Source organism: Penicillium diatomitis (assembly GCF_028827545.1).
Source record: "Penicillium diatomitis strain IBT 30728 chromosome Unknown utg000001l_segment0_segment0, whole genome shotgun sequence".
Classification (NCBI taxonomy): Eukaryota; Fungi; Ascomycota; class Eurotiomycetes; order Eurotiales; family Aspergillaceae; genus Penicillium; species Penicillium diatomitis.
In genome coordinates, this window is record NW_026623173.1 from 3787112 (window position 1) to 3814755 (window position 27644).

A 27644-nucleotide genomic window follows, 5' to 3' on the forward strand; every position below is an offset into this window, starting at 1 on the left:
TTCGTGTTGTGAATGTCAGAAAGCCACTGTGTCCATAATATGAAGCGCACTTTTGTGCTAATTCCGGGCCTGATCTATCCCGAGTCTCTATAAGACAACGCATCGAGGTACATGTCTATGAAGTAGCGTCTGAAAAGTTCGTAAAAATGATAAAAGGGCCTTTATTTTTTCGTCACATAGGTGGATGCTTATATTCCAGGAGGCCAAAGCGGGAGGGCAAAGTGGACCTGAGGTTTGTTAGGGGTGGAAAGAGAGAGAGGGTAAAAGGGAAATTGAAGCAAAGCGCTACTTGGAAGACATATTCAAATCACTGAAAATAAGGACATAGTGCGAAGATAACTCGTGAAACAACGGGATCAACATAGGAGAAATCATGGAGTGGCCTTGCTCATGCTGATCAGACGTTTGACGCCAACCTGAAGTGTCACATGTCAGTTGGAGTTTGATTGAGGACCGGTGTAGATATTCGCTTACCATCCAATTGCCACACTCTTCCGTTCTATTAGTCATGATATCGAGATGGATGACACGGGCCGTTTCGTAGTCCTTAGACTGGATTGCACGAGCGAGATTGGCCAAATCCTCAACAGTGTTAGGCTTGAGCAAATCCTCGTTATTCAAGTGATCGAACAAAATGTTCAAGCGGCGTTCAGCGTCATCAACCTGGGCCTTGAACGATGAAGGTGCACGTGCTTTAACACGTTGCATGTCCGCGGAAAGAATTTCATAAACAGGCATAGCGTTGGGAGGTATGTGGGATCGATCACCAGGAGCTATACAATATCAATATTAGTGTCTCAACCCGAAACGCTTGGAATCATCTCACTTACGGTATTTAGGTGTCGCCGGTGGAGGAGGTGCCGCTGCCCGTTGAGACTGGGCTGTGCCTGGCCGAGATCCCTGGGGAGGAGGCGGTACCCCCGATGAGGCCATTGGAGGCGGCTGAACAGCAGTTGGTCCACTGGGAGCGTAGGGGCTTGCTACTGAAGGAGGGGCTGCTGCCTGCGGGGCATAAGGCGAGGGACCCCCAGGAGGTGGAGGTGCCACGGGACCACGGCTGTGTAGCTGAGGGCCCCCGGCTTGAGCGGCAGGGCTTGGAGCATACCGGTTTGTCGGGGGTGGCATACTAGGCGGGGCATTGTACGGAGATGGACCGCGCGGGATCGATGCGGAAGGGGGAGACATGGCCGACCCAGAAGGAGGCTGAGGCAAAGAGGCATAAGGATTGGCCGGAGGAGGGGGCGACAGTCCGGGCATGCCTGATGCCAGCGGCGAGGTCACACGCGCGGGAGGGAGAGCACCAGCCTTAGGTGGAGGTGGAACTGAGGGCGTGCGGTGAGGGCCTGGAGGGGGAGTCCCAGGGACTTGGGGCCCTTGTGCAAATGGAGGAGAGTGCACAGTGAACGGAGAGCTGACAGCTGGCCCAGCCGTAGGCGTACCGCGACGCGGGGTTGGAGCCTTCTTAGCAAAGCCCTCGGGCAGATCATTCCAACCGGGAAGGCCAGTAGCCGTAGTGTATGTAGTGATGGTCTTACCTGGTGACTGGGTACCTGCACGAGGGGGAGGAGGTACGCCACCAGGAGCCGAGCCACCGAAAGTAGACTGTGGACCATAGGATGGTGGCGGCATGGGCTGAGTTGGCTGGTATCCAGATGGTGTGTAACCGCCGCGAGTCGCAGCAGCCGCAGGACCACCACCGATGGCAGCGTACGGGTTCGCAGGCTGTGCTGGAGTGGCGGCTGCATAAGGGTTGACAGGTGGCTGTACTGGAGCGACAGCGGGTGCCGATGGAGCATAAGGATTAGGCGCACCAAGAGAGGCAGACGCCGGAGCGAAGGGCTGTGAGGGCTGATAAATGTTCGGTTGGGCTGGTAGAGATTTGGAAGTCTGCGCATGAGTCGCGGCGGCCTGTCTCTGCTGCGGTGCCTGTCGCATGGCCAAATTGATGCGGTTGCGCGCCACTTCTGCTTCGGGATGCTTCTCAGGAACAAGGTCCAGGTATTTTTGAGCGACTTGCAGTCGGCCATGTGTGGCCACGACATCAGCGTACTCGATATACTTTTCGTACAGAGTGCTCAGCCGCCAATCGGAATCCTTTGACTTCTCTGAGTCCTGGAACTTGGTGACCTGCCGGAAAATTGTGACTTTCTCAATCAAGCTCTGAAGAGCACGAACGTGAATGGAGAAGCTGCTGTTATCTTCGCCACTTTCAATTCCGCGCTGCTCATTCTCTCGCAATTCCTGAACCCAGATCGACACAACCTTCTCCAGTTTAGAGCCAGCCAAGAAACAGAATGAAGCGTCCTTGCGCGCAGTGTTGTCACCCGAGACTCGGATTTGCTCCTCAAGACGGTCGCCAAGAGCTTCACACAAGTCAGGGAATTCCTTCTCGTCAGCGAAGGTGCACAGCGCAGCCATGACCTCCTTCCAGTTGGACAAGTCGGCATTGTGCACAACATCCCAAAGGTTCTTGCCGACAATCGAAGCCAAAAGGCGCATGTAATTAGGTCCGCCGGCTTGCTTTGTGAAATAGTGCTCTTGAGCCTTTTCAATGCATTTCTGGCCACCGCAAATGGCAATCATGAAAGCATCAGACATGCGATCTTCGGCGAGAGCCACATCGAGCGCTTTCTCGAACTCGCCAAGGAGCAAGGAGCGAGTAATCTTCTTTTCGGCAGAAGTTTCCGAACCGCTGAAGATGTGGAAGGGGTTGTTTGTCTGGACGCCCTTCGACGCGGCAAGCTCCGTCAAAAAGTCATCGCTGTCGGGCGTCGCGTCGAACATGGATTGCAGTCGCTTATGCTTCTTGACGCCGGGCTTGGAGTCGTCAGCGACCACGGTGGTCTCTCCCTCGGCTGCCTTGTCCATACCAGGCTCAGAAAGTTTTTCCGTAGCTTCCTCGGTCGAATCATTGAAACCCAGGTACTCCACAAGGCCCTTGCGGGGGTTCTCAGAAAGCAAAGTCTGAATCACCTTCCAGTCGGCTTTTTCCTCTTCGGTTGAAGCTCCAGCAGCGCGGGTCTCGCAGAGATTCTTGAGATCTCCATCCTTCAAGGCTGTTTCAAAGACCTCTGTAGCATTTCCCACGGTGGAGTCAACCTCAAATGGAGTGATTGTGACTTTCGAGTTTCTGGAGCCCTTTTCTGTCAGACCAACAGACACAACGCGACCACCAAAGCCGAATGAAGCACCACAGGGACGCTCGAGCCATTTGGGCGGCTTTGGGAGAGAGAATCTCGAGACTTGAGGCTGAGTTTGAGCTTTGGCAAAGAAGTCTTCGCCATCGAGATTCTGATTGTGGTCGGCAATGGCTTGAGTGTTATCCTTGGTGTTCTGCAGAGTCTGGACGGAGATTCTTCCGTCAAAGGAGGCAGTCGCGAAGAAGTTGGGATTGTGGGGGTTCCAACGTGTTTGGAAAGTCCAATTGGTGACGACGGGGAATTCGCCGTATGCCTCACCCGTCTGTGGGTTCCAGCAGATATTGCGGTTGTCTTTACCAGATGATAGCATCAAATCCGGATCCTGGTCACACCATGAGAGTGAGAGAACTCCAGAGTCGTGGCCTTTCAATGTCTATTGGCAAATATTTGGTCAGTTCAGATCCGACGGTGAGAGAGGTATTTAGCTTCTTACGCGCTCAGGTGCGTGTGAGTTTCGCAGATCCCACACGTAGATCAAAGGGTCCGACTCAAGAGGAGTGGCGGTAATGAGCTTGGTGGGCTGTGGCAGTATGGTCAGTCATCATTCCTTCCACAATGACCTATGCTCCGAGAAAGAATGTTGTACCTTAGCAGGATCCCAAGCAACCGCGCTCACGGCCTTTCGTCCCATATTGTTCAACGTCAAGCTCTCCTTCTTAGTCTTGACGTCCCATACAGTCACGAAGCCAGCACTGCTGCCAGTGACGAGGATGTGTGCCACCTTCTTATTCCAGTCTAGACATTCGATATCATCTGTACGGGCTGCAGCGGTGCCTAATCGGAACGGATTCTCCATGTTGTTGAGGTCTGAAATAAAGAGCTCGCCTTTCGCGCCACCGGTCGCAAGAAGGTTGGAGTGCTTGGGGTTGAATTGAAGAGCTTTGATTGCGCCACAGTGCTTCGTGGTCCTCGAGATGAGAGATTCACTAGGGACAAGGTATTAGCGGGGCATTTCCAAGGAACCAGATTGCAGCATAACATACCTAGATCCAGCAAGCAAGCTGTCGGCGTTCCACAAATCCAAAGCGCCATTTTCCAATCCACCGGCGATGATACCACGTTTGGTGTCTTCAGATCGCGTCCAGGCAAGATCATTGAAGCTTTAGAACAAATGGCAACGTCAGCATTGAGCTACAACATAAAGCTTGGCATAGCTTACCCAGAGTCGGTATCGATCTTAGCAATTGGTTGAAGTTCCTCGCTTGCATCTTCACGATCCAAGCCCAGATCCCAGAGCTCTAGACATGTCTTGTTTGAGAAATCAACGTCGACGGCACCCGCTCGGGTTCCGGTTGCGATCAATGGTGATGCAGCTCCAGGAGACCAAGCAAAGGTGGCCGTCCTTGGGATCTCCCGCAGACGGACCATGATGGCTGAGAAAGATAGTATAGGGGGTAAATTTCAAAGCCGTGAAACGTGCAGTGCTCTGTCGAAGCAATGAATGCGAACCCACCCCTGTATGATATTGACGACGGGGGGTGTGATGCTTAACTGGCCGAAGTAAACCAAGTGGCCTCCTGGACTTGGAGGGACCGGGGAACCCGCGCTAAACCCACTTAGGCTCTCGCCAAAACACACTCCCCGAGGCTTGTCGCACGTGATATCAAGCTCTCATCTGCGCGGAAGCGTGCATCGAGACTTTGAAGCCAGACACTTTAATCTTTATAGTGCACGGTAACCGCGCTAGAAGAGCCCTTTCATAATTGGCTGCATCTACACAGTACACACTACACACACTTGGGATCGAACCAGAGCCGGAGCTTGCTGCCTTGGAGGGTTTTTTGGAGAAATTAAAAGACTGTTGGAGAGGCCCACTTGCCCACCTGAGTTCAACATGAGCGAAAGTACAAGGCTCAAGAGCACGATTTACGTTGGTGGACTTGACTCGGCTGTGACAAGTCAGACGTTAGCTGAGGCCTTCATTCCTTTCGGCGAAGTGGTCGATATTACTCTGCCCAAAGCAGATGCACACAACTCTGGCGAAACGCATCGTGGTTTCGGATACGTCGAATTCGACCTTCCTCAGGATGCAAAGGAAGCGATCGACAACATGGACGGTAGTGAGATCTACGGGCGAACGATCAAAGTTGCAGCCGCCAAGCCTCAAAAGGATGCCAATGAAGGGCTCGGTAGCAAGACCGCTATCTGGGAGCAAGTACGTGTACTCGATGAGTCGATATGCTTATACCCTAATTGCGTCGAAGATTACTGACTCTATATTACCATTTGCTAGGAGGGCTATCTCGCTAAGCATGCAGTTGATGAAGAGGATAGGCAAGCCGCTGAAGAAGCGCGACAGGCCAGCAACCGACCACAGGATCCCATGCAAGGGCTTGAGCAGCTTGATGTCGCAGGGCCTAACCCGGAATGAAATCTTTCAATGACTGACAGCCATAGTCACAGTCATTTGCAGCACCCAACCCTCTTCGAAAGAATTGCACTTGACGAATTCAATCTCAATTGGAAAGAGGGCATGAATCAAGGCTAAATACAAACATACTTGCTGGGCTCAGGTCACGTCCTCGTTTTTCTGTCAATTCCCCTGTCTACCTTACCGGGACCCGTGGTCCCACTCACAAAGAAAAATAATACATGCGGCAAGATGATATGAGGGTAGGTATGACATTTGTGGAGGCTCAAAAGACATGGAGGCGCATTTAGTGCTCGCGGCTCTCAGGGCTGTTGCGGTAGAGACGCAGGGTCTTGTCGGTCATGAGCTTCTTGGTGCTGGAGTAGATGGCAGCACCGACGGCAACACTGAGTGGATTTGTTAGTCAATAGGGCCTCGTTGAGCTTTCCACTTTGGGACGGCGGTACGAGCAGAGAGGGTTGGAAAAATGCGTCGCAAACACCACGCGGACGGATGATATCAGGTGGAAACTTACCCCAGAACGATACCTGAGAAAGAATCAAGAAGTCAGAAGAGATGCACTTTTCTCGGAAATGATTAGAAAATGGACGTACCAAGAGGGATCAACTCGGGAGGACACTTCTTGATCAGGCGCAGACGCTGAGAGATAGTGTGGGCTGCAAGACCGTCGGTCAGGTTCCATGTCCTTTTTCTTCATAGAATACCCCCCATCTCATTCTCGGCCAAATAGCTGGGCTTGCACCAATCATGATATCATTAGGGAAAGAATGCAGGCGAATCTTACCGCTGTGAGCCTCCTTCTGCAGACGGTAGTTAGCGTCTTGCCGAAATGAATCATACGAGACCAACCCAACCGAGCGACCGAGCGACCGAGCGACCGAGGGCTGGCGGCGCGAGTGATCAACTTACAGGAGCAGGGTTGAAGAAAGCCCGGGTGGGCTGCATGCGCAGAGCACGGGAAGGATACATGGTGATATAGGGACGGGGTTAGTTGCGGGAGGTAAAAGCGAGGCTGCGAGAGAGTCGTCGAGGAGTGGGATAGGAATGGGAGAGCAAAGGCCGTATTCCCAAGACCGTCTGCGGCTTTGCCCCAGCCAATCCCTCAGTGGCTCTCGCTTGACCGCCCGGTCATACCCGGCACGAGCTTTGAATCACCCAACCTCGACTCTTTGCACTTCTTCTCCAATTGCCTCTTCGACAACCCAGCGTTCAACCCCGCAAATCTCCCCATTGTTGTTTCCCGTTCGTCTCAGAGAAGCTTCACAATCGAAAAAAATGGGTTTCATTCCGGAAGCTGACCCCGATGAGCCTGTTGAGGTTAAGCCCTTCAAGTTCGTCACTGGTAAGTCCACGCCCCATCCCCCTCTTCCTCCGGCCGACGACAGAGTCAATTGGCTGGTTATGGGACTCTTTGCTCATTTATTCTTATAGCTGGTACGTTTGATCGTCTTGGATTTCTGACCAAGCGAGGTTGCGCCACAAGAATTGGCGCAAGCGAACCTCCTCCCGACCCGAATTGAGATATTGGACATCTAACGTCTTCACTCTTCGGCTACAGGCTTCGATGCCCGTTTCCCTCAGCAGAACCAGTGCGTCTCCAGTTCGAAAAGCAATTTATGATTTAAAGTTGACCCGTTTGCGCCCTTTTCCAGGACCAAGCACTGCTGGCAGAACTATGTCGACTACTACAAGTGCGTGAACGCCAAGGGCGAGGACTTCCGCCCTTGCCGTCAGGTACGTCAAGGTCAACAAACCGATGAGCGAATGAGCATGACCTCTGACGATGCTTTAGTTCTACCACGCTTTCCGCTCGCTCTGCCCCAAGGCTTGGACCGACCGCTGGGATGGTCAGCGTGGTACGTGAAAATCGACTCCCAGAACACTGATTGAGGATTTCACCTTGCTAACTATCCGGACAATAACAGAGGCTGGCAACTTCCCCGCTCACCTCGATAAATAGATTACCACCTGTCATTATAAGTTGGCTCGATGGGTCTCTTTATAATTTCTGTGTATTGACAAACTTTTCGATGTACTCTACCTGTTCCTTATTGTGCAGGGTAACACGTTTTCGTTCTCCATGAAATTGCAGTCCTCCTACTTGTGGAAACTTTCTGTATAAGCTTCAAGTTGCGAAGATAAGCGTGGTACACTCGTTAGTTCCTTCTGCCATGTCTTTTAAAGAGGAGCCTAGTGGCTTGTGGCAACGTCTTCCAAGTTCCCCAGATTTGAGGACAGTGTTGGTCAAGTGCCTGTGCCTGATAGACAAACAGGCGTTGCGCGTACCACGCAGTATCACACAAGTCAACTGCACCGAGTCTCTGTATGTCCGAGGACTCGCGACTATACAGATATCCGACTACATCTCGCTTGTCAAGTTCTCATCCGGTTCATAACTACGCCCTCCGCCCGGATCGACAGCTTCGACACGCGGAATCGAATCATCCTCTGGAATTCTCTCATCGCCTTCCTATTCCAACGTCCCGGCCATAACGAGCATTCTCCAAAGTCACCGTTCTTTGCCAGCGAACACGAGGCAAACCCCAGCTCCAGCTTGGCACAGTTGCAAAGTCTCTGAATGGGGAGCTAGACGAGATTCAAGAGTGCCACACGCATGTTCTTGTTCCGTTCAATTTACTTATATCTCCGGAAATGCTACGGCGCAGTGGGCGATTTTGTGGCTGTGCGGGTCGTGTCATGATTCAAGTCAGTCAGGGCTCTTTAGCGGTGAAAATTACTGAGTCCCTGGTCGAGTTGTAGAACGATGTTTTACTAGCTTTCAAATTCCCGAGGGACTTGGAGGAGCATGTAGAGTTAACTACACTGATGAAATCAAACATCAAAAGAAAAGAAAAAGGACTTGTTCAAGTTCCCTTGCGAGAATGTGGTATTCACTTGGAGGTATCTATAGTCTATTGATGTGAATGGTTCATTATGTGAGACCACGCAAGGAAAAATGCGTGGGACCCTGTCCATGGAAATCCTTTCCGCCATGACAGGGTCGGCTCTTGGCAGATTTGGGAAGGGTTTCGTGAAGCGGAACCTGGACAGCCGTCACCAACTTCAATGGGAAACGGTCAAATGGAGGGAGATGCAAGATATACACGTGTTAGAAATCTCCTCAAATGCTCAGAGATCACGCCACCAATGTTCATGAGAAGGAGACAGCAGACGGGCCAAAAGTTGACGAGAAATTCAGGCAACTTTGCGGCTAGTGGTGGTGGTTTATGGAAAGATGTTGGAGGTCAGGATTATCCTCTCAATTGCTCGGTTCGGGAAGCCACTAGATTCCCTTCAATTTTCGGTACAGCTTCTTGTGCTCCTCCAAGAAGAGGAACGTGGCGATCGTGTGCGGTCCAAGACGGATAAAGCTGGGCACCCAGCCACGGAATGTCCATGCAAGACCCTCCTTGCGACAGATATCGCGCAACAGGCCCACGATGCTCTGTCCGCGGGACTCGGCCGCCGATGCGGTCATGATCCGAGTCTTGATCACATCCACCGGGCTGCATACGGTGGTTGCTACAAAGCCAGCGAGGAAGGATGCGGTGAAGTGAGTGCCCACATTGTCACTCATGCCCGCCTGTTCAATGCAGAGGCGCTTGAAGATATCATAGGAGGTCAACTGGGATGCCGTCATCAAGATGGCACGTGTGGAGTTGGGCCAGACGCCGCGGAAGAGTGACGAAACACCTTCCGTCTTGGTCATCTGGATCAGGCCGTGGAAGGCATGACGGTAGTTTCGGCGCTGTGCCGGTGGGAGGGCGGCATCTGATTGCATGCGCACGTTGAGCACATCGGCCGGGTTGCCGACAAACCCGCCGATAAACCCTGATGTACAGGCAATGCCGAGCAATGTGAAGAATCCAGGCGATGTGGACGAGGAGTCGGGAGACGGTTTGGCGAAGCGGGATTTGAGTTCTTCGTAAATGCCGAACCGGGTGGTAGAGTACGTGATCTGGCGCAACAGGGCGGCGGATAGCTGTGACGAGACAGGTGAGGAAAAGCGTTAGCCAAGGAATAACAGAAGATATTCTCAGCCCAAGGAAACGCAGGGAAACTCTGGGATCTTTGTCGGGCCCCTAATCTATGGCGCTGCTCGCTAGAGAGACATCGCAAAGGCATCGCATAGGAGAGAACGAGAGTGAACGTACACCATTGTACAGCCCTGTGAAGCCATTATGGCGCAAAATGTGGCCAAATGTGCCCACCATTGTCCGGGGCGCATCCGGGGCGCGTGTCTGTAATCGAACCTAGAATGCGACAAAGAAAAGCCTCGGTCAGCCATCCAGTCCAGCGGTGGGAAACCGAGACGCTGCCGAAGTCCATATCGGGACGTCATTCTTTCAGAAGTACCTTGACTAGGGAGGAGCAAAATAGTTAGCGCGTCGAAACGGTCTGCACGGGGTATCGCAGCAGCATTTACCTAGATCGAGAGGGTGCGTCACTCCGGCGGCAAAGCATGAGGCGGAACCGCCAAACCAGAATGGATAGTGCACCTTTTTTGACTTGGACGGCGCAGGTGTCGAGATAGGGGCGACCCGAGTGTGAGCGGCCGGAGCCTCCAACAATTTGGCGCTGTCTGCCATCTTGCAGGGTGATCGAGGCCGGGTGGACTCGACAGGAGTGGAGAGTGGGTTGTGATGATGTTGAAGGAGGAGATCACAAGTGAGAGCGTCCAGAGGACCCTTTTTGCATCTTTTTTAATCGTTTCCCTTTTTGGGGAGGGGGGGGGCAATTGTTTTTCTTTTTTCTTCTTCTTTTTCTTCGCAAGTGGAGAGGGCCGGCTTTTTGGTCGTTTGACGTAATTTTGAAGAGCGATTACCGACGGGGACAAATCAGGCCGCCGAAGCGCCGTTCAGCCGCTCGGCCGACTTTGCATTGCGCCCAATCAGACTGCACGTATCTGCCCATAATGTAGTCTGGGCCAATCACTGCCTCGGCTTGCTTTCGCAGAGGGGATGCTGCCATCGGTAAGAGACATACAGCCCCGGCATTGTAAGGAGTCTAGGGACTCGAAACGTCGAATGCGCTGCGTCAATCACGGGTTCTAGCAGCTAATCAGACTCCGAGATATCTGGGGTCAAGTGACGAGGGACTTCGGCCTCAGAATTGCGTACCGAGAGGGGGGACGGAATCTATACCGGCGGCTCAGCAAACGAATCTGAGGTCTGAAGGACACTCCATGAGTATCGGCAGTGTTGGCATTTTAGGTAAGAAGCTTGCGTTCTACCTGATCTGGTAGTGAGTTTTTGGCCTACAAGTATTATAATACGAATAAAACAATATTGCCTGACACTGACGGTAACATGGTTATCGAATTGTAATACATATTTGTAGATTTGTAGTGAGTTAGTTATTATCCTGATCTCTGGCAGCTGAGTCAGTGAGTTCAGAGTTTGACCTGCAAATTACAGGTGGGTATCCTCGGTGGAACTGCGGCGGGACACAATTGAACTCCCGATCCCCGGAGGAATTCCCTCCATTGACTCATGGAGTCTGGAGGCTGGAGTCTGGACAGTAAAGTCCTCAGTGCTGTACCTGACCCGTCCTGGTCGGAGTGATCGGCGGCGGAACTGCAATCGGCAATCGGCAATCAATTGCTCGATAAGGTGGTGATGTGATGTCGATAAGAAACGCCTCTCTCCAAAGCCATCACTCCATGATCTCGGACTCGGAACATCGATGATACAAGTCATAGCGACCCACGATTCCTGCTCCAGCCGAGGTGTCAGTCAAGTCGCAACAGAAGAGCAGATCGAGTCTTTCAAAACGTTTCGCTCTCTATGCACTTTCGCAGAGGTAGCGTGAACCTACCTTATCTACCTAACCCACTGTGGCAAGAGGTATCCCGAGTCCATGTAAATAAAGCCCTCAATGCGTTGGACGGGAGCTGGCCTGGTGCACGCTATACATTCTGGTGATAGGGTCACCATATATATTGATGTTGTATCCGAAGAAAAGCTCTGCTCTGGATCACTGTTCCCATCCACTGCACCTCTTGGGACTCCGAGATTGTCTGCAGTCTGCACTCCGCAGCAGTTGCAGAACGCAGACATGTAGTTCGGGATCTTATTTACCCGGCCCCGGGCGCGATGTTTTGATCATCTCCGCACGCTTGTCGAGCAGCATATTACCAGTCATAGGTAGTCGGCCAACATCTACACAAGCCAGAACTCGTGTGCACCATGCGTTTGCTAGCCACTGGTCGAGTTCTACGAGCTAGCGGTGCGTGTTGGACTGCCGCTGCCCTCCGGCCCAGAATTGCGGCTCTCCAAACACAGCCGTTCCTCCGTCAGTCGATTCCAGCAATAAGTCGCAACTGGAGCTCAACGCCGTTCCTTCGCACCGGGAAGCAAACTTCTTCTTCAGCCACCGATTCGAACGAGCGACCAGACCTACACATTCAAGACAACAAGTATCCAACCGATCAATGGACAAACACCCCCGACACAATTCTCTCGCACGTCGGACGGAGCCTGTACCTCGACGAGAACCATCCTCTGGCCATCACTCGCCGACTCATTGAGAGTCAGTTCTCGGCCCCTATCTTCGGAAACTACTTTGAAAAGAACCCCGTCGTCACCACAGCACAGAACTTCGATGTGCTGGGCTTCGCTCCAGACCACCCCGGTCGTAGCCGTACCGATACCTACTATATCAATGAGAAGACCGTTCTGCGCACGCATACCAGCGCGCATCAACAGGCATATTTCCAGCAGATCAGCCGGAACGAGAAGACCAAGCCCGAAGAGGTCGGCTATACCGTCGTGGCAGACGTCTATCGTCGCGATGCCATCGATCGAAGCCACTACCCCGTCTTCCACCAAATGGAGGCCGCCATGCTGTGGAAGCGACCGGAGCAGAATCCGCTCAGCGCATCCGAGGAGACCGCCGCCCGGATCAGGGCGGACCTCGAACGGATCCCTCGTCACGACGTCGTCGTCGAAGACCCAAACCCCACAATTCACCCTCAACGGAACCCACTACAGGCAGAGCATCACAGCGAGGCTGAGGTCGAGGCGGTGGCGGCGCACCTGAAGCGATCGCTGGAGCGCATGGTCATCAAGGTCTTCACGGAGGGATCAAAGGCTGCAGCGGCCAGCTCGGGCGGCAAGGTCGACCAAGAGCCTCTGAAGGTGCGCTGGGTAGAGGCCTACTTCCCGTTCACCAGTCCTGGCTGGGAACTTGAAGTCTTCTGGCAAGGTGAATGGTTGGAAGTCCTGGGATGCGGAGTCATCAAGCAAGAGCTTCTCATCAACTCCGACGTGCCCAACCGATTCGGCTGGGCCTTTGGCCTGGGTCTCGAGCGCATCGCCATGCTCCTGTTCAATATCCCCGACATTCGTCTCTTCTGGTCCAAGGACGAGCGCTTCCTATCTCAGTTCCGCGCCGGCCAGATCACCCGCTTCGAGCCCTTCTCCAAGCACCCCGCCTGCTACAAGGACGTGGCTTTCTGGCTGCCACAGGCGGCTGCTGCGGGTGGCGCCAGCGCGGCAGGTGGTGCGGTCCCCTTCCACGAGAACGATGTCATGGAAATTGTCCGTGGCATTGGCGGTGACCTGGTCGAGGACGTGCGATTGATAGACAATTTCACTCATCCAAAGACCGGGAAGCAAAGCATGTGCTATCGCATCAACTACCGCAGCCTTGAGCGGACATTGACCAATGAAGAGACGAACGAAATGCATGAAAAGGTGCGAACCCAACTCGTCAACGATTTCAGCGTCGAGTTGCGGTGAGTACGAGCAACGGCAAACGACACTACATTGTACATTACCAAATTTAATATTGAATCACTGCCAAAGTGTTCCCTGTCTCTTAACTCTCCTCGGAATCTACATCGTCATATTCTGGAACCGTCGAATTTTAAATGCATGGACTAAAGTCCACGGGACCGACGAAAGAATCAATGTTGCATGCACTTAAGGCGTCGGGCTAAGTTTAGAAGAGAATTGAAAGCATATCGGCATATCGCGCAGGAGCGGATGTTGTATTGTACAGGAGATGAGATGAGAATGAGAAAATCCTCGGAAGATTTGCACGATGAGAGGGTGAATCCACCAGGACGGGGACGAGGACGAGGACGAGAAAAACCAGACGCCTCCGGTCACATGCAACACATGGATAGTGTAACTTTATGATACAGATTCAAGAGTCAAGCAAAAATCAAGTGAAAGTCGAAATTTTTCTGAATCCCAATTCCGGTCGCAACCGTGCGCGGATGCTTATCGTGATCGTGAGATAGGTATGATATATGGTACAGAGGGTGACGAAGCAGTCGGTATGAGGGTGCGGCGCATGAAAGATGAGAAGGTAATACGTTTGGGAAATGTCTGGGCGTTTAGGCGTTCTTGACCACGCCAACCTTGGCAGCCTGTATCGGAAAGAGCAGCATTGTTAGTTCTGACGAATGACAGATAATATGGAGTCGAAAACGCAACTCGAAGACGCCACGGTACAACTTACACGAACGACACGTCCATTGAGCAGGAAACCCTTGCTCTGGGTATACATAACATCACCGTCTTCATGGTTTGGCGAGGGGGCCATGAAGGTGGCCTCGTGCATGTTGGGATCAAACTTCTGGGCCTTGCCCTCGACCTGTTCGCTGGGATCGAAGCGCTCCAGACCGTGCTTCTGCAGTGTGTTCATCAAAGTCTTCTCGGTCATCTTGAGACCATCAACCAGATCGAGCAAGTCTTTGTTGGCATCGGTGCGTTCAGCCTTGAGCTTCTCGGCGGGCACAGCCAGGAGCGCGCGATCGAAGTTGTCAATGCTCTCGAGCAAGTCCTTGGCGAAACGCTGAATCGCAAAGTTGCGGGCACCATCCATATCGCGCTTAGTGCGTTCTTGCAGGTTACGGAAATCGGCGACAGAGCGGAGGTATTTGTCCTACTACATGTCAGATAATGTCCGGCAGTAGCTTATGCACGAACAGAAAAGAAAAATGGTTCTCCCAAGCTTACCTTCAGCTCGGTGACTTCTTTCTTCTTCTCCTCGAGTTCCTTGCGGACGGGGTCCTCCTCGGTCTTGACCTCAGATTCACCCTCCTGTGTAGCCTCCTTCTTCTCTCCGTTGTTCTCGGTGGAGTAGAATCGACGGGTGGGCTGAGGAGAAAATGGCCTCAACGCCGTGGGGAGTTGTGACTGCAAACGCGCCGTCCGTCGGAGAGCGAGCGGCGCTGTGGAAGTGGAGGAGGAGGCTGCGGTCATGGCAGACCGAGCAGCAAGGGCCTGTCTGAATACTGTGCGCTGAAACATGATGTGAGATTTGGAAAGGTGTTGTTTCGGGAAAGCCAATGGTAGAAAGAGGCAGGTTCAATTGATGATGGGAGGAAAACTGTTTGTCGCGAATTCGGCAATGACAGCTGCTGGCCGGGAGAATTTCATGGAACGTCACCTGACCGACTCAGCACGGGAAAACCGCCGACCCGAATTACACTCGTGACTCGAGCTCTTCCTCTCTGAGCCGATGAGTGAATGATTCTGTGAAATTGATTGTACGCTTTCAACTCGAGCCCTGTCCACGCTTAAGACTTCGGTCCTACAGTGAGCACATACATTGTACCCTTCAAGTTCTTCGCCTGATATATCGAACGCATCGAGTTTGTCGATCTAGTCCTGCTCTGACTGTTCAGTCTCATAACTTGAGCTCTTGGAACTTGGCAAGTGATTGGGCCGCGGTTCAAGACAGTGACTGTACCATACATTTATGGACTCAGTAAGTCAGTAGACTCAGTACTGTAGTTGTACTGTATACGACTGGATATAGTCGCTTACAGTATAGAATTCGTCACTCACGTTTCTCCCGACTCTCATCGGACCGCCGGTTCTTGTCACTTAACGGACATCTTGAGCGCATTGAGCAAGCCCGATAACTATCGAACTTCCTGAGTGATAAGGAGCTGGCTAAAGCGGAAAACACACTCATCGATTGAAAATGGATGATGCTGAAGTCGAAACCATTTGATGTACCGTGGTCGGGCTTGTCAGTGTGAACTAACAGGCAGACAATCACGCAATGTGAGAAATACGAAGCGACCACAAGCATATCATTGTACGAAACTCTTTCATCTCTCCCAGATGACTCAAATGACCAAAAGGCAACTGCTGCCAGGATGAATCTAATATTGCCCTAGCCTATCAGCGCCCCAAACGAACGCCCACTAGAGCATAGCGTGGGCTTGCCGGGTCGCCCGCCAGGCACCAGCTAGCAGCTGCCTAGCCTAGCCCCAGCAACATGAGCCGCTTGGACTTCAAAGCCAAGTATAAAAAAGGTCAACAATTCGAGAGATATAGTGATTTCACAAGCCAACATCTTTCGTCCTTTATCTAAACATACTAGTAATTCACTTATCGACCACTCTGCTCTGTCCGAATCTCGTTACACAAAATGACGAAGCGCAGTATTGAGACGGACTCAACGGCCGATCGTCGAGTCAAACCCATGTTCACTGATCAGAGGCTGTTCAAAGTCACAAATGTGGACGATGGAGAGACGGTCCATCAAACATGCCTGCTCATTCACGGCGAGTGCCAGTTCTTTGACCCCGACGATGAGACGGACTATGTGTCGGTCTCATCCTCGAACATGCCAATCCAATCCAATGTCACGCAACACTGGCCGTGCAATGCGGGCAAATGGAGCGCGCTTGTCATGCTTTCATCCGGAAAGAACTCTCTCGTTTTCAACCTCTATCGAAACCAGAAGATTTGTGGATCGGCGGAAATCAGCGTCAACTATGTTCCGTTGCTTCAATTACCGCCTCTCCACCTGGCGATCCTCGTGGCAAAGGACTCGCCTCTGCTAATTGACTGCCCTCCGGTCAAATATGGTAGCATTTCCACTGCCCACAGTGGCTTAGATGCGGCGATTGCAAAGTTCCGGATGTCGGCATATATGTGGCAAGCTCTCACAGCCGAAGACCTTCGACAAAAGGACTTGGGACGGCGCTCGTTCCGGCTGGACGAGGAATGGACCTGGAACTCCTCGCTACAAAAGAGTTACCAACGCGCACCGGGAGATGCTCGTCAGATGGGTGCCGTGGCAAAGGTTCACATCGTGCGCTCTGACAAGACAGTTGCACAGCTTCGCGACGCCAACATCGCGCAGCAGAACTCACGAGGTCGCGATCGTGACGCCCTGAACAGGTACTTTGAAGAAGCTCTGCGTGACTCAGGGGCGCCTTTTGACTCGGCCAGTCGACCGGTGGTGGCTGGTTTGATCTTGGACTCTCATTACTCCAACGAGCAATCTTTGATCACGGCACATGCAGCCCTAGGCTGCCACAAACCCAATGGCATATCTTGTGGGATTTTCGGAAGCCACCTCACTTATGCCTGGCCCCGTTTCCTCGAGGAAGTACCTGCATGTCTGACTGATCCGACAGCCCCTGGCGATACCATGGGCAACGACAATGGCGAATGCGACACTCTCCGTGGGGCTTGCTTCGTCGGCCAGGGTGCGTTTTTGCACGAAGTGGGCCATGCATTTGGCGCGGAGCATACGACGGGCATTATGGCTCGAGGTTACAGCAAGACCTGGGGAGTGAATTTCATCCAGCACGCAGATAACCCTGAGTTGGAAAATGCTGCTAAATGGGACTTGCAAGACGCTCTGAAGTTCAAATTGATGCCGCACTTTGCTCTTCCTGACGATGCCCCTGTCACACAGCAATTCCGCGAGGCTCAGGTCCGAATGGAGGTCATTCTGACCAAAAAACTTGCCAGTGACCCTGAAAGTACTTGTGAAGGATTGAAGATCACCTGCTCCGCGGGTCTGGCGCGGATCGAAATTGCGAGTGATTCTCCGCATGATGATGTTGTGCATCAATTCATCAACAAGTCCAACCACACCGAATTCCAGCTCGTCGATATTCGCAACAAGTACAACCAGGCTTATCCCTTGAGAATTGTTGCCCTGGGCATGAATGGCAAACGTCGAGTAGTTGCGAACGTTTGGACCATGCTCAAGGAAGTTCCTTTCATTTCCATTCCCGGGAGTGACTTGGTCCTGGAGAAAAAATCTGTCCGCTGTCAGGATCTCGACTCGAGTCTGGACGATACCCAAGTCTGCAAGTGGGCCATGCTTCTTCACAGGCGTGGCAAAGATGGCCAACTGCATCGCGCGACGTCAATTGACCTCCGTGTCGGATGCACCATGGATGGGGCTGTCGTCTATTACGCTGATGGCAAGCATGCCAACTGTGGTCCTGCACGGAACAGCGACGGCACAACTCATCGCTTCGGGGGACACGCATCGGAGGACCACAGGATTCCCGCGGGGGAAACCATTTCCCAGATCAGAATTTGCAAGCGGGCAGACGGATGGGGAAGTCTGTCGGGCATTCGTATGACTCTGAGCAATGGAGATTCTTGGGGATATCTCAACGACGACCTTTATGGAGATGACGAAGATGAGCAAGACAATCAAAGAGATGCTCAGGAAGAGGAGGATGAGGGTATCGTGACCTTGGAGCCTGCTGACGGTGATGTTATTGTCGGGTTCTATGGGACGAGCGACAGGCAGTCGGGTTTCACACAGGAATTCGGTATACTGACCGCTCCACGGGGTATTGAGCTTCCTGAGCAGGTCTATGACATGGCTGAACTGAGAAATGATGAGTAACTGGGCCCTTTGGCGAACGGCCGTCGTTTGGGCCCAGACGGAAGGTCTTACTTTGTCACGCGTATGCAGTTGTCTTACTATGTTTCTGCGACTTCAGATATTTCCATACACAATTTGAACGTACATCTTGAGATTCTTGATTTTCATAGAACCATGTCTTCAACAAGATAAATTTACGGGGTTAGAATCAACCCTCGACTTGAGTAGGTCGTTGTCTCCGGGTGGCCTTTGAATTAGGAGTCTCACGCGTGCAATTATTGAGTGGATCATCGTGCCTTGTTACGGACTATTTACTTCAACGCCGTCGAATTTTTGCCAGGCTCCAGCCCTTTTGAGTCTGATGTATAGTAGCTCACTCTCTGTTTAGAGCTCAACAGGGTCTGATTTCTATCAGTCGACCTGAAAGGCTGAAACTGACCGTGCAGAGAACTGCTTGCATAAGACTTACAGATCAGAGACCCTCGGTTCTCACAGATCCACAGGCAACATCTTCATAAAATCTATCCAGCATGTCGAATGTCTTGCTCTGAAATGGAAGACAAGAGATGTTGAAGGTGGGTGGGTACCTGAGCTGTCAGAGTGCCTGTGTCAGATGAAGCAGATAGTAGTTAGGTAGTTTTGGTCTGTCGTGACTAATACTACTCCCGAGGACAGGAGATAGGTCCTTCTTCGGTCTAGATGTGAAGAGAGCAAAAAACCACTTCTCGTCAGATTTTATTACTTCCACCTGGAAAGAATTCAGCATCGATGCTTCTCTGGGTCCATTCAGTAGTTGCAGGATTCTTCGCATGGCAAGCCAAAACCGGCACTCTGAAACGCCACGGCTCGGCATCCACATTTCTTCCTTTTCTCCCTTTTCCCTTCTGTCGACGGACAAACATCTCCGTAGTCGCTAGTCATGCGAGCATTGCCACTCCGTAGAGTCAGTACATACTACATAGAGTAGTCCATACTCCATACACAGCTATTGGCACATCGATGAACGTCGGCAAGATCAATATTCTCGAACTGCCGAGCCACATGAAGCTATGAAACTTCCGATGAACCCGTGAAGATCATCTCCCGTTCCTCACGCATGGTCTTTTGCCTAAAACTGAAGATCGACAGGGTGTGAGCACAGCGGACTCAATGCCCGTTCGAATGCCTCGAGACGAGTGGCTTCCGTCGTTTCAGCCCAAGACAAGTAGATCCAGGAGAGATGCCTTCTTCCCCTCGTGGCCGAATGATGGCCGTTGCAACTTGCAGCTCGTGCGCACCAGAGCGATATCGCCCATATTACCCAGGAGGATCCTGTGAATGTCAAATCAATTGCGCACAGGGTCCAGTGGGACTTGACAGGGTAGTGCGTCATTTGAGGATTTCGTCCGGAGAATCACCTTAACAGGCAATGCGGACCCAACTTCGACACATTTTCATCCTGGATGTGTGACCCACAGTCCACCCACGGCAGTTGCATGCTTGCTGAATATCGTGAGATGAGTTGGAGGATGAGAGAAAGATTCGCTACTTAAACAAGCAGAGATGGCGTTTCCAAGGCTCATTCTTGTTTTTTCAGCAGCGACTTTGCTCAACTCGCGGTCATCAAGCCAATTCATCAGATCCTTGGTCTTTCGGTCACCTACCAGTCCCGCGCGTCATGAAGTTGTTCACTGCTCCTCACATGCTGGCGCTGTCTCTGGCCGCCAGCCAGGGTTTCGCTGCGATGACTCAGGGTGTCTCGCAGGACGTCTACAACCGCTTGGTTGAGATGGCCACCATCTCGCAGGCTGCCTATGCCAACCTGTGCAAGATCCCTTCCACCATCTCCATTGTGGGAAAGATCTACAATTCCCAGACCGACATCAACGGATGGGTTCTTCGCGACGACTCTCGCCGAGAGATCATCACTGTCTTCCGTGGCACCGGCAGTAACACTAACCTTCAATTGGACACCAACTACAACCCGGCCGCTTTTCAGACCAACCCCAAGTGTGAGGGATGCTTCGTGCACGGCGGATACTATACCGGCTGGCTCTCGGTCAAGGATCAGGTTGAGTCGCTGGTTGACTCGCAAGTCAACCAGCACCAAGGATATGCCTTGACGGTGACCGGCCACAGGTAAGAACTATGCGCCCACAGGAAAAATCCATATACTCTTGTGGCCGCTAGTAGGAGGATGAACGCTGACAAGAAACATCCCAGCCTCGGTGCTTCAATGGCCTCCATCACCGCCGCTCAGCTGGCTGCCACCTACAGCGATATCAGCCTGTACACCTTTGGTGAACCTCGAACTGGCAACCAGGCCTTCGCCGACTACATGAACGAGCACTTCCACGCCGGCAGCGCCTCCACCACTCGCTACTTCCGCACCACCCACGCCAATGACGGCATTCCCAACGTGCCTCCTACCTCGATGGGATACGTGTCGTCTGGTGTTGAGTTCTGGAGCGTCGACCCTTACAATGCGCACAACATCTTTGTCTGCACTGGCAATGGAGACCAGTGCTGTGAGGCTCAGGGTGGACAGGGTGTGAATGGAGCTCACACCACATACTTTGGTATGACCAGCGGAGCTTGCTCTTGGTAAATATTAGATTTGGCCTCTGGGGGCGAACTTGAATATTCGTGCGTTCGTTCCATGGTATGGAATTCCAAGTTGCAGCTCCCAGAATGAGCATGTGAAATATAGTGGTGTTCTGCTGGACACGCACCGAGATCTTCTTCCAATACAAGCCTCGCATCAGTTTCGGCGTATTTCTTTAGTCATGTGGTTCTCGACGCGCCCTAGCACGTGCAACCTACCTGTAGATATCCCCCGTACGCGATGGGGATTTCTTCACTAGCAATGAACAGCCACTACCCGCTTGTTCACGGTCCAAGCGATGAACACAGCGACGCACTCGACTGACTTGAGGTGGAGAGAATCAAATGCACCTGATTCAGGTGGTGGATCAGGGCCCCGATCAAATGTCAAGTTGTGAACCGGTCCGGTGGAGTCCATCGAACACTTATCGCGTTCGAGCTCCTCCACTTTATCTTCGGCCATCGCCTACGGATGTTCGATTCCTTTCGTGAAACCGAAGCCTCCGCTTGGGGCGAAACCCCGATGATCACATGTCCCCGCTTTTCTCTGCAGGTACCTTTCTTATGTAAATTGCGACCCGACAGTGGACGTTGGAAAATACCTAGTCTTCGCGCTTATGTGAGGTGTGCTGGCCTGCTGGGGGGCCTGTTGCGTGGGGACTGTGCCAGTGCCCAGACGAAAAATAAACACCAATCCTTGTCGTTTCAGCCAAGCGATGACACAAGCACCCTTCATGGCTCCAGTTGCAGCCTCATCTCTCTTTTGCTGGACTTCCGCATTGTCAGACTTCCTCCCCTCCCCAAAGCTCATCGCACATCGCCCCTGATGTCCGTGAGAGGGGTGGTCCGAAAAGCGCCGACCCTGCTCGCTCACTATCTCCGCCTTCGCGCCACGAAGATCCTCCTTTCCGCCCTGGTGCTTTGGCTCCTGCTCTACCAAGTGTTTCGCATCAAACTCTGGCGTGATCCTCACTCGGCCTTCTTCAAGGACACACATGTATATGAATTGGATTATAGCCTCCAGCGGGAGCGTGAAGCGCGGCATTTCATTACACGCTATAATGCCGGCCTAGATCCTCCTGTCTCCGTCAAGTCTGCTCCCATACCGCATATATGTGTCGCCATAGTGACTGTCCGACGCGACACGGACTATTTTGAAGCCACCGTGGGCTCGATCCTCGAGGGGTTGGACAATCATGAGCGAAGTAATATGTATCTCAGCTTTTTGTTCGCCAACACAGAACCGAGGCTCCACCCCAGTTGGGGACAACGATGGGTAGAACGGCTGGCGGACTCGGCGACAACGTACAATGTGTCGGAAAAGGAATTTGAGCATTTGCAAAAGATAGAGAAGGAGAGGAATTTCTACGAGAAGGGGGTGTTGTAAGTCATTGCAAGCGCTGGGCAGAGTCCTGCCCGCAATTTTGACATTGTCGCGGCGGGAATGACAGCCCAAGTCTGGTACATGGTTCCGGAAATAGGTGCGTGGCTAACAACTGGATTATTTTTGTTTAGTGATTATGTATATGCCCTCCAAACCTGCAAGGACCTCAATGCCTCACACACAATCATCTTCGAGGATGACATCATCCTTGCGACCGGGTGGTTCAGCAAAACCCTCAAGGCGCTGGCGGAAATCGCCCGATTCGAACAGCACTCGGCGAAGCCGTGGCTCTATCTCCGTCTATTCTACACCGAGACCTCATTAACTTGGACGAGTTCAGATTTCGTCTATCGAAACATGCCCTTTGTGTTTGGGTTCTTGATGCTGTCCACGGTATCGTGCTTGATCGCTCTCCGTCGCAGTCGATACCAGCGGTTCCACCTCGACACCGCCAGCATTGCCGTCATCTCTGTGGTTTGCGTACCGGCATTCACGGCGTTCATCTACATGGTCGGCAAATACAACCTAATGCCTCTGACCGGAGTAGTTGAAATGAACAAATATGGCTGTTGTACACAGGGGTTGGTGTTTCCACGGGAGCGAGTCAACGGACTCATGCAATTTCTGCGTGAAAGGGGACACGGACAGACAGACTCGATGATCGAGGAATACGCGGATAGCCACGAGTTGACTCGATATGCGCTGGCACCTCCGCAGCTGCAGCACGTGGGATTAAAGTCGAGTCGGGACAACACCGACGTCAACACCCAGAGTACGTGGGCATTTTGGTTTGAGACCAATGACGCGACGTCTCTGAAAAAGGAACACCAGATGCTGTTACAGGATGAGGACGTCAAAGGAATGTTATGGAACGTGACGGATTCAGGCTCTTCAACGTGAGATCTCTCTATGGGGCATCTTCAAATCGAACGAGAAACGACTCTCGAGATCAGACCCAAGTCGCGTGTACTATATTCCCATGTACGAAGGACCCGGGTTCGCGACATTTACGTTTCCAGAGGCTCTCAATGCAATGCAAAGAAAGCCTGTCAAATTAATGACTTTTCAGTTGGACATTTGTGAATCCAAAAGACAACCTTGAAGACTCTGATCTTGCGAGCATCCATCGAGCTCGTGACTCGACAGGAAAATGACTACGTGCAGTGCAATGATAGTATCACGTGGCAGTGCATCTTATCAGATTTTCATGTGACATGTTCCAATATAGTAGCCTCGTCAATCTAGGAAGTAGCTGTGCCACTACCACTACTATCAGTATCACGATCTGGTAGTAACTGAGTCGTGAGGCGGAGTCTGGCCGGCACTGTCAAATCCAGGCAGTGCTCTGTGTGAATCCGGCGGCCTAGTCATCTCATCCGAAGCAACGGAGAGTCAAGACGGCGCCGAGCCGGTCAGATTCGCAAGCTTGCCGATGCGGTCGAAAGTGAGGAGGCTGGAATCCTGGATGACATGGGTATTCCCCACTCTTGACTCGTTCCACTCGATAGGTTCGATACTTGGGTTCTGTAGAGATGTTGGGGATCGAGCTCAGCCCGGATGTTCCACTGCACGAGTTCGCAGGCTCAAGACTTTGCATGTTCATACTCCATAGTCCATACTCAAAGTAGGCTCAGCTGTGGGAATCGGGGCCCGAAAATGGATTGAGATGCGCAGGATGAAGGTGTGGCGCAGCTGTGGCGTCGGATCTTCCGGGCGGTGGGATTGCGGCGGTCATCTCAGGGTAAGAGGTTCGGTACTTTGATTGTTATGTAGAATCCTCCTACAGGAAAGTACCCTGTAGTTCTACACATCTGAGCAGTGATAGGGTAAAGAAAATGGAATTCTACTGCTACTACTACTACTACTACTACTACTACTACTACTACTACTACTACTACTACTACTACTACTACTACTACTACTACTACTACTACTACTACTACTACTACTACTACTACTACTACTACTACTTCTACTACGTCTACTACTACTACTACTACTACTACTACTACTACTACTACTACTACTACTACTACTACTACTACTACTACTACTACTACTACTACTACTACTACTACTACTACTACTACTACTACTACTACTACTACTACTACTACTACTACTGTCAGACCCTTCATAGCTGTCAAGCTGCATTCTGCTGCGCCGATCAACCCCCATCGGACAGATCGCAGTAAGTTCTGGAATGAAGAATGGGTCCGAAGGCAGTGAGCATTCCGGATGGATCCTGTGAGGCAGTACATCCATTGATGCGAAGTCGTGTAACGCCATGGCTGTCAATACTTGGTACTTTAGTCTTAGTTCGTACTTGGTACTTCGTAGCTGCTGCGAAATTTTTACTATCGCTCCTAGTCCCACGCTGAATGTTGACTATTGACTTGGTCAACAATCTCAGCCGGGCTGCACTGCCCCCGGCTTCAAGACGACTCCGGCGAACGTCACTCGCTGCGCCTCCCCGCTCCACTCTCAAAGCAATCAACAAAAGCGAAGAGACATCGACTGAGGCTTAAATACATCTGCATGCGGACGTCGCCAGCAGCAATATTCTCTTGTGTGTTTTAACCTTATTTAATAGCTCGCTCCTGCCCTCGCCTTGCTCGTTCGGAACAAGCCAAAAGGAAGATCGATCTCGAGAATCATCTGCAGTCTCGTCCAGGAGTGCAAAGTCTGCAAACTGCCCAAGTTCTAGACCAGGAACGAACCGGCTCTACGGTCCGCCACCAACTCCGCCTTCTCACAACTTCTCCGGTGGCAACCTTGAGAGAACCCACTCCCCTTTTTTCTCTTATCAATCGCCTGCTTATCTTCAACGCCTTCGTTGAAAAAGAGTGTGTTGTTTCGAACTCGAACGCATCCTTCCGCCACACGCAAACTCCCTCTTCGTCGCTTTATATCTTGACGACAGCCGAACAATCTTCCAGAAAACACAATCCCGTTCAGCTTCGTCTCTCCAACCATGGCGGAATTCATCTCACCATCTCCTTCATCGCAAACCTCTCCGGCCTTCGCCGCTGCACACTCTCGCGCTCGGCCTTCCCTCTCCATTGACATCACCAGCCTTCCTCCTCTCTCTCAACCGACACCACCTTCCAATACTCTCATCATCACCGAGCTCAATGACCTCGTTCTCTTCCAGCCGTCCTCTCTGGAATCCATCCGCAATCAGATCACCGTGGTCGCTCGGTTGAACTCCTTCTCCCCACTACCCTCATTCCGTCGCATTATCTGCTCCTTCCACTCCGATGAGGATGCCATTGCCGTCCGCAAGATGCTCGAGGGTACTCGCCTGTTAAACCGCAACGTGCGCCCTCGTATCTACTTTGGTGAACCCACGCCCATCCTGAGCCAAGAGGAGACCCAGCGCAAACAGCTGCTGGAGGCGCCTCAACTCGACAAGCTCTTCTTCATTTCGCCTCCTCCCAGTCCCCCTCACGGCTGGCAGATGCGCAATGAGGACCCTCCCAACAAGGAGGTTCATGCCAGTGATCTGGCGACTGCTCTCGCCAATCTCAGAACAGATCCCTCCTCCGATTCGATGAATGTCGATCCTGCGACTCCGGTTTCCATCAGCTTCGATCAGCGTACGGGGAGCTTTCCGATGGCCGGAGCGCCACAGCAACAGCGCAGCCGAAGTAGCACTATCATCTTCCATCCCGAGGACCACGGCCACAGCCCCAATCTTCCTGCTGTGATGGTGGAAGACACAAGTCTGCCCGTGGACGAGGACATGGATATGGAGCTGGACGCCCAGTGGAGTCCAGTGGAGATGTTCATCAACAAGACGCCTCCCAAGACAGCTCGGCCTCCTGTGGAGCTGATGCATTAGAGTTGGACCGAGTCGAGTTGATATACCTGCGATCTGTGGGCAATGATCTTCTCTTTCTTCCTGGTTCATGCTGTTCACCTGTCCTTTCTTTTGATTTTGCTGTCGTTGAAATTTTAGCGATGGGGTAATATGCATAGTTTGAATCATCGCCGTGGGATTGGAATTGCATATATGTATCTGGCGTTGGAGGGGCCACTCTTGTCATCTGGCACTACTCAAGCATGCTATGGGTCATCGGATTCGCGTATTCTTTAATCAATCATCCATTCATTCCAGTACTTCAAGTCAACAAGCTCAGTAAATTTGATATACTGGGGCCTTCGGTCGCTTTGATGGTCATCTCTCGCGATATCATAGCAATAAAGATGATAAATTCGCAAATAAACTCGTACAGTCATAACATGTCATCGTACATGCGCCATTCCCAAGATAGCACCATTTCCCTTTCTGCCTCCATTTGATTCAGTTTCCCATCGCAGACACTGAAGATAAGAAGAGAGAAAGAAAAAGTCAGTCTCGCCCCAAATCAATGCCATAAACAGCAGCAGCAGCAGCAGCAGCAGCAGCGAGGTCTCCCCTCTTACCTTTCACCTTAGCCTGCGCCTCTTCCTTACAAGCCTTGCAGAAGCAGTCATCGTCGCCAACCATCCCCGCAAACTGCATCATCTCCCAGGCTCGCTTCAACTCGCGTCCCTCCCGCGACAGCTTCTGGTTCTTCGCCTTGGCCTCAACCTCGACCGTCTTCTTCCTGGCCAGCCCTTTAGCCAGCACCGCCTGACCATCAGCCTGCACATTCCCATCCAGCGTCAAAGTACCAATTTGCAGAATCACCAATTCCAGCGCTTTCGCCACATATCTCGCCGTGCGAGACCCAGTCTCATCCTCCTCGTAGGAATACGCCTCCCTCAACAAATTGTGTTCCAGCGTCTTGCAGAGATCCAGGATTAGAGTCAAACGGATACCGAAACAGGGACTGGCCTGGTCACGCTCGTAGTCAAGGAACATGCGAGTCAGGCTCTTGATGTTGGCGAGCAGGTGTCGGCGGGCAATATGTTCCTTGGTGGCGGTGGAGTCCTTGACCGCGTTGATGAGGTAGTTCATGTCGCCGGGGTAGTTGGTTCGGTGGGCGATTTGGTGGGCAAATTTGATGCTGAGACCGTGGTCTTCGTGGGATCGAAGAACATCGATGATGGTCGCGAGGTCATCTTGGAAAGATCGACGCTCGATGGCGAAGAAGCTGGGCCAGATGGAGGTCCCAGGAGTTGGAGCGAGAGGGGGGATAGACAGAGGGGGTTGTGGAGGTTGAGAAGAAGCAAGAGGTGGTGTTACTGGTGCTGCTGGAGTGTCTGAGAGATACTTGAGATTGGCCTTGGAGTCACACACGGTCCCAGGACTGGCTAACATGGTGATGGTTGGAGATATTTGGATGAGAAGGAATAAAAAGATAGAATTGAAAGCCGGTTCAGGATGAGCGTTGATACCAGTGCTGGTCTGCTTTGGGGGATGGATTTTTGAGCTCGGTATCAAAGCATGTGAGTGTGGAAATGTGCGAACGAGTAAGTGAATGTCTGTTGAAACGAGAGTGAAAGCGTCTGTTGGTTTCATAGGAAAGGAATGCGTGTGGATGTTAATCTGATAAAGCAATAGGTAGGT

General features: G+C 52.0%; 13 protein-coding genes across 13 annotated transcripts; 8 read left to right on the plus strand and 5 right to left on the minus strand.

The window, feature by feature from the left end:
- Nucleotides 1-371: 371 nt before the first annotated feature.
- Nucleotides 372-4568, minus strand: sec31 (putative protein transport protein (SEC31); the record flags this gene model as incomplete). The annotated part of the gene is made up of 7 exons (XM_056930695.1): nucleotides 372-416; nucleotides 475-773; nucleotides 831-3573; nucleotides 3634-3720; nucleotides 3787-4126; nucleotides 4184-4300; nucleotides 4360-4568. 7 exons carry the CDS (start codon nucleotides 4566-4568, stop codon nucleotides 372-374), a joined length of 3840 nt encoding a protein of 1279 aa, XP_056794988.1.
- A 466-nt stretch (nucleotides 4569-5034) lies between these two features.
- N7539_001092 (RNA-binding protein) lies at nucleotides 5035-5571 on the plus strand (the record flags this gene model as incomplete). The annotated part of the gene is made up of 2 exons (XM_056930696.1): nucleotides 5035-5355; nucleotides 5434-5571. The coding sequence occupies 2 exons, from the start codon at nucleotides 5035-5037 to the stop codon at nucleotides 5569-5571; spliced, it is 459 nt and encodes a 152-aa protein (XP_056794989.1).
- Nucleotides 5572-5857: 286 nt separating this feature from the next.
- N7539_001093 (uncharacterized protein) lies at nucleotides 5858-6540 on the minus strand (the record flags this gene model as incomplete). Its single annotated transcript, XM_056930697.1, has 5 exons — nucleotides 5858-5957; nucleotides 6086-6098; nucleotides 6165-6227; nucleotides 6356-6371; nucleotides 6481-6540. 5 exons carry the CDS (start codon nucleotides 6538-6540, stop codon nucleotides 5858-5860), a joined length of 252 nt encoding a protein of 83 aa, XP_056794990.1.
- Nucleotides 6541-6846: 306 nt separating this feature from the next.
- On the plus strand, nucleotides 6847-7531 carry N7539_001094 (cytochrome c oxidase subunit VIb; the record flags this gene model as incomplete). Its single annotated transcript, XM_056930698.1, has 5 exons — nucleotides 6847-6913; nucleotides 7130-7160; nucleotides 7224-7305; nucleotides 7364-7427; nucleotides 7497-7531. The coding sequence occupies 5 exons, from the start codon at nucleotides 6847-6849 to the stop codon at nucleotides 7529-7531; spliced, it is 279 nt and encodes a 92-aa protein (XP_056794991.1).
- Nucleotides 7532-8854: 1323 nt separating this feature from the next.
- N7539_001095 (uncharacterized protein) lies at nucleotides 8855-10160 on the minus strand (the record flags this gene model as incomplete). The annotated part of the gene is made up of 4 exons (XM_056930699.1): nucleotides 8855-9553; nucleotides 9726-9812; nucleotides 9928-9932; nucleotides 9998-10160. 4 exons carry the CDS (start codon nucleotides 10158-10160, stop codon nucleotides 8855-8857), a joined length of 954 nt encoding a protein of 317 aa, XP_056794992.1.
- A 1599-nt stretch (nucleotides 10161-11759) lies between these two features.
- Nucleotides 11760-13313, plus strand: N7539_001096 (phenylalanine--tRNA ligase; the record flags this gene model as incomplete). The annotated part of the gene is made up of 1 exon (XM_056930700.1): nucleotides 11760-13313. One exon carries the CDS (start codon nucleotides 11760-11762, stop codon nucleotides 13311-13313), a length of 1554 nt encoding a protein of 517 aa, XP_056794993.1.
- Nucleotides 13314-13915: 602 nt separating this feature from the next.
- On the minus strand, nucleotides 13916-14834 carry grpE (mitochondrial nucleotide exchange factor MGE1; the record flags this gene model as incomplete). Its single annotated transcript, XM_056930701.1, has 3 exons — nucleotides 13916-13948; nucleotides 14041-14466; nucleotides 14541-14834. 3 exons carry the CDS (start codon nucleotides 14832-14834, stop codon nucleotides 13916-13918), a joined length of 753 nt encoding a protein of 250 aa, XP_056794994.1.
- Nucleotides 14835-15966: 1132 nt separating this feature from the next.
- N7539_001098 (uncharacterized protein) lies at nucleotides 15967-18201 on the plus strand (the record flags this gene model as incomplete). Its single annotated transcript, XM_056930702.1, has 1 exon — nucleotides 15967-18201. One exon carries the CDS (start codon nucleotides 15967-15969, stop codon nucleotides 18199-18201), a length of 2235 nt encoding a protein of 744 aa, XP_056794995.1.
- Nucleotides 18202-19837: 1636 nt separating this feature from the next.
- Nucleotides 19838-20767, plus strand: N7539_001099 (lipase family protein; the record flags this gene model as incomplete). Its single annotated transcript, XM_056930703.1, has 2 exons — nucleotides 19838-20298; nucleotides 20383-20767. The coding sequence occupies 2 exons, from the start codon at nucleotides 19838-19840 to the stop codon at nucleotides 20765-20767; spliced, it is 846 nt and encodes a 281-aa protein (XP_056794996.1).
- Nucleotides 20768-22207: 1440 nt separating this feature from the next.
- N7539_001100 (uncharacterized protein) lies at nucleotides 22208-23047 on the plus strand (the record flags this gene model as incomplete). Its single annotated transcript, XM_056930704.1, has 1 exon — nucleotides 22208-23047. One exon carries the CDS (start codon nucleotides 22208-22210, stop codon nucleotides 23045-23047), a length of 840 nt encoding a protein of 279 aa, XP_056794997.1.
- A 935-nt stretch (nucleotides 23048-23982) lies between these two features.
- On the plus strand, nucleotides 23983-24342 carry N7539_001101 (uncharacterized protein; the record flags this gene model as incomplete). The annotated part of the gene is made up of 1 exon (XM_056930705.1): nucleotides 23983-24342. The coding sequence occupies one exon, from the start codon at nucleotides 23983-23985 to the stop codon at nucleotides 24340-24342; it is 360 nt and encodes a 119-aa protein (XP_056794998.1).
- Nucleotides 24343-25121: 779 nt separating this feature from the next.
- cbpA (putative calcineurin binding protein) lies at nucleotides 25122-25991 on the plus strand (the record flags this gene model as incomplete). Its single annotated transcript, XM_056930706.1, has 1 exon — nucleotides 25122-25991. One exon carries the CDS (start codon nucleotides 25122-25124, stop codon nucleotides 25989-25991), a length of 870 nt encoding a protein of 289 aa, XP_056794999.1.
- A 510-nt stretch (nucleotides 25992-26501) lies between these two features.
- On the minus strand, nucleotides 26502-27395 carry N7539_001103 (uncharacterized protein; the record flags this gene model as incomplete). Its single annotated transcript, XM_056930707.1, has 1 exon — nucleotides 26502-27395. The coding sequence occupies one exon, from the start codon at nucleotides 27393-27395 to the stop codon at nucleotides 26502-26504; it is 894 nt and encodes a 297-aa protein (XP_056795000.1).
- Nucleotides 27396-27644: the final 249 nt, after the last annotated feature.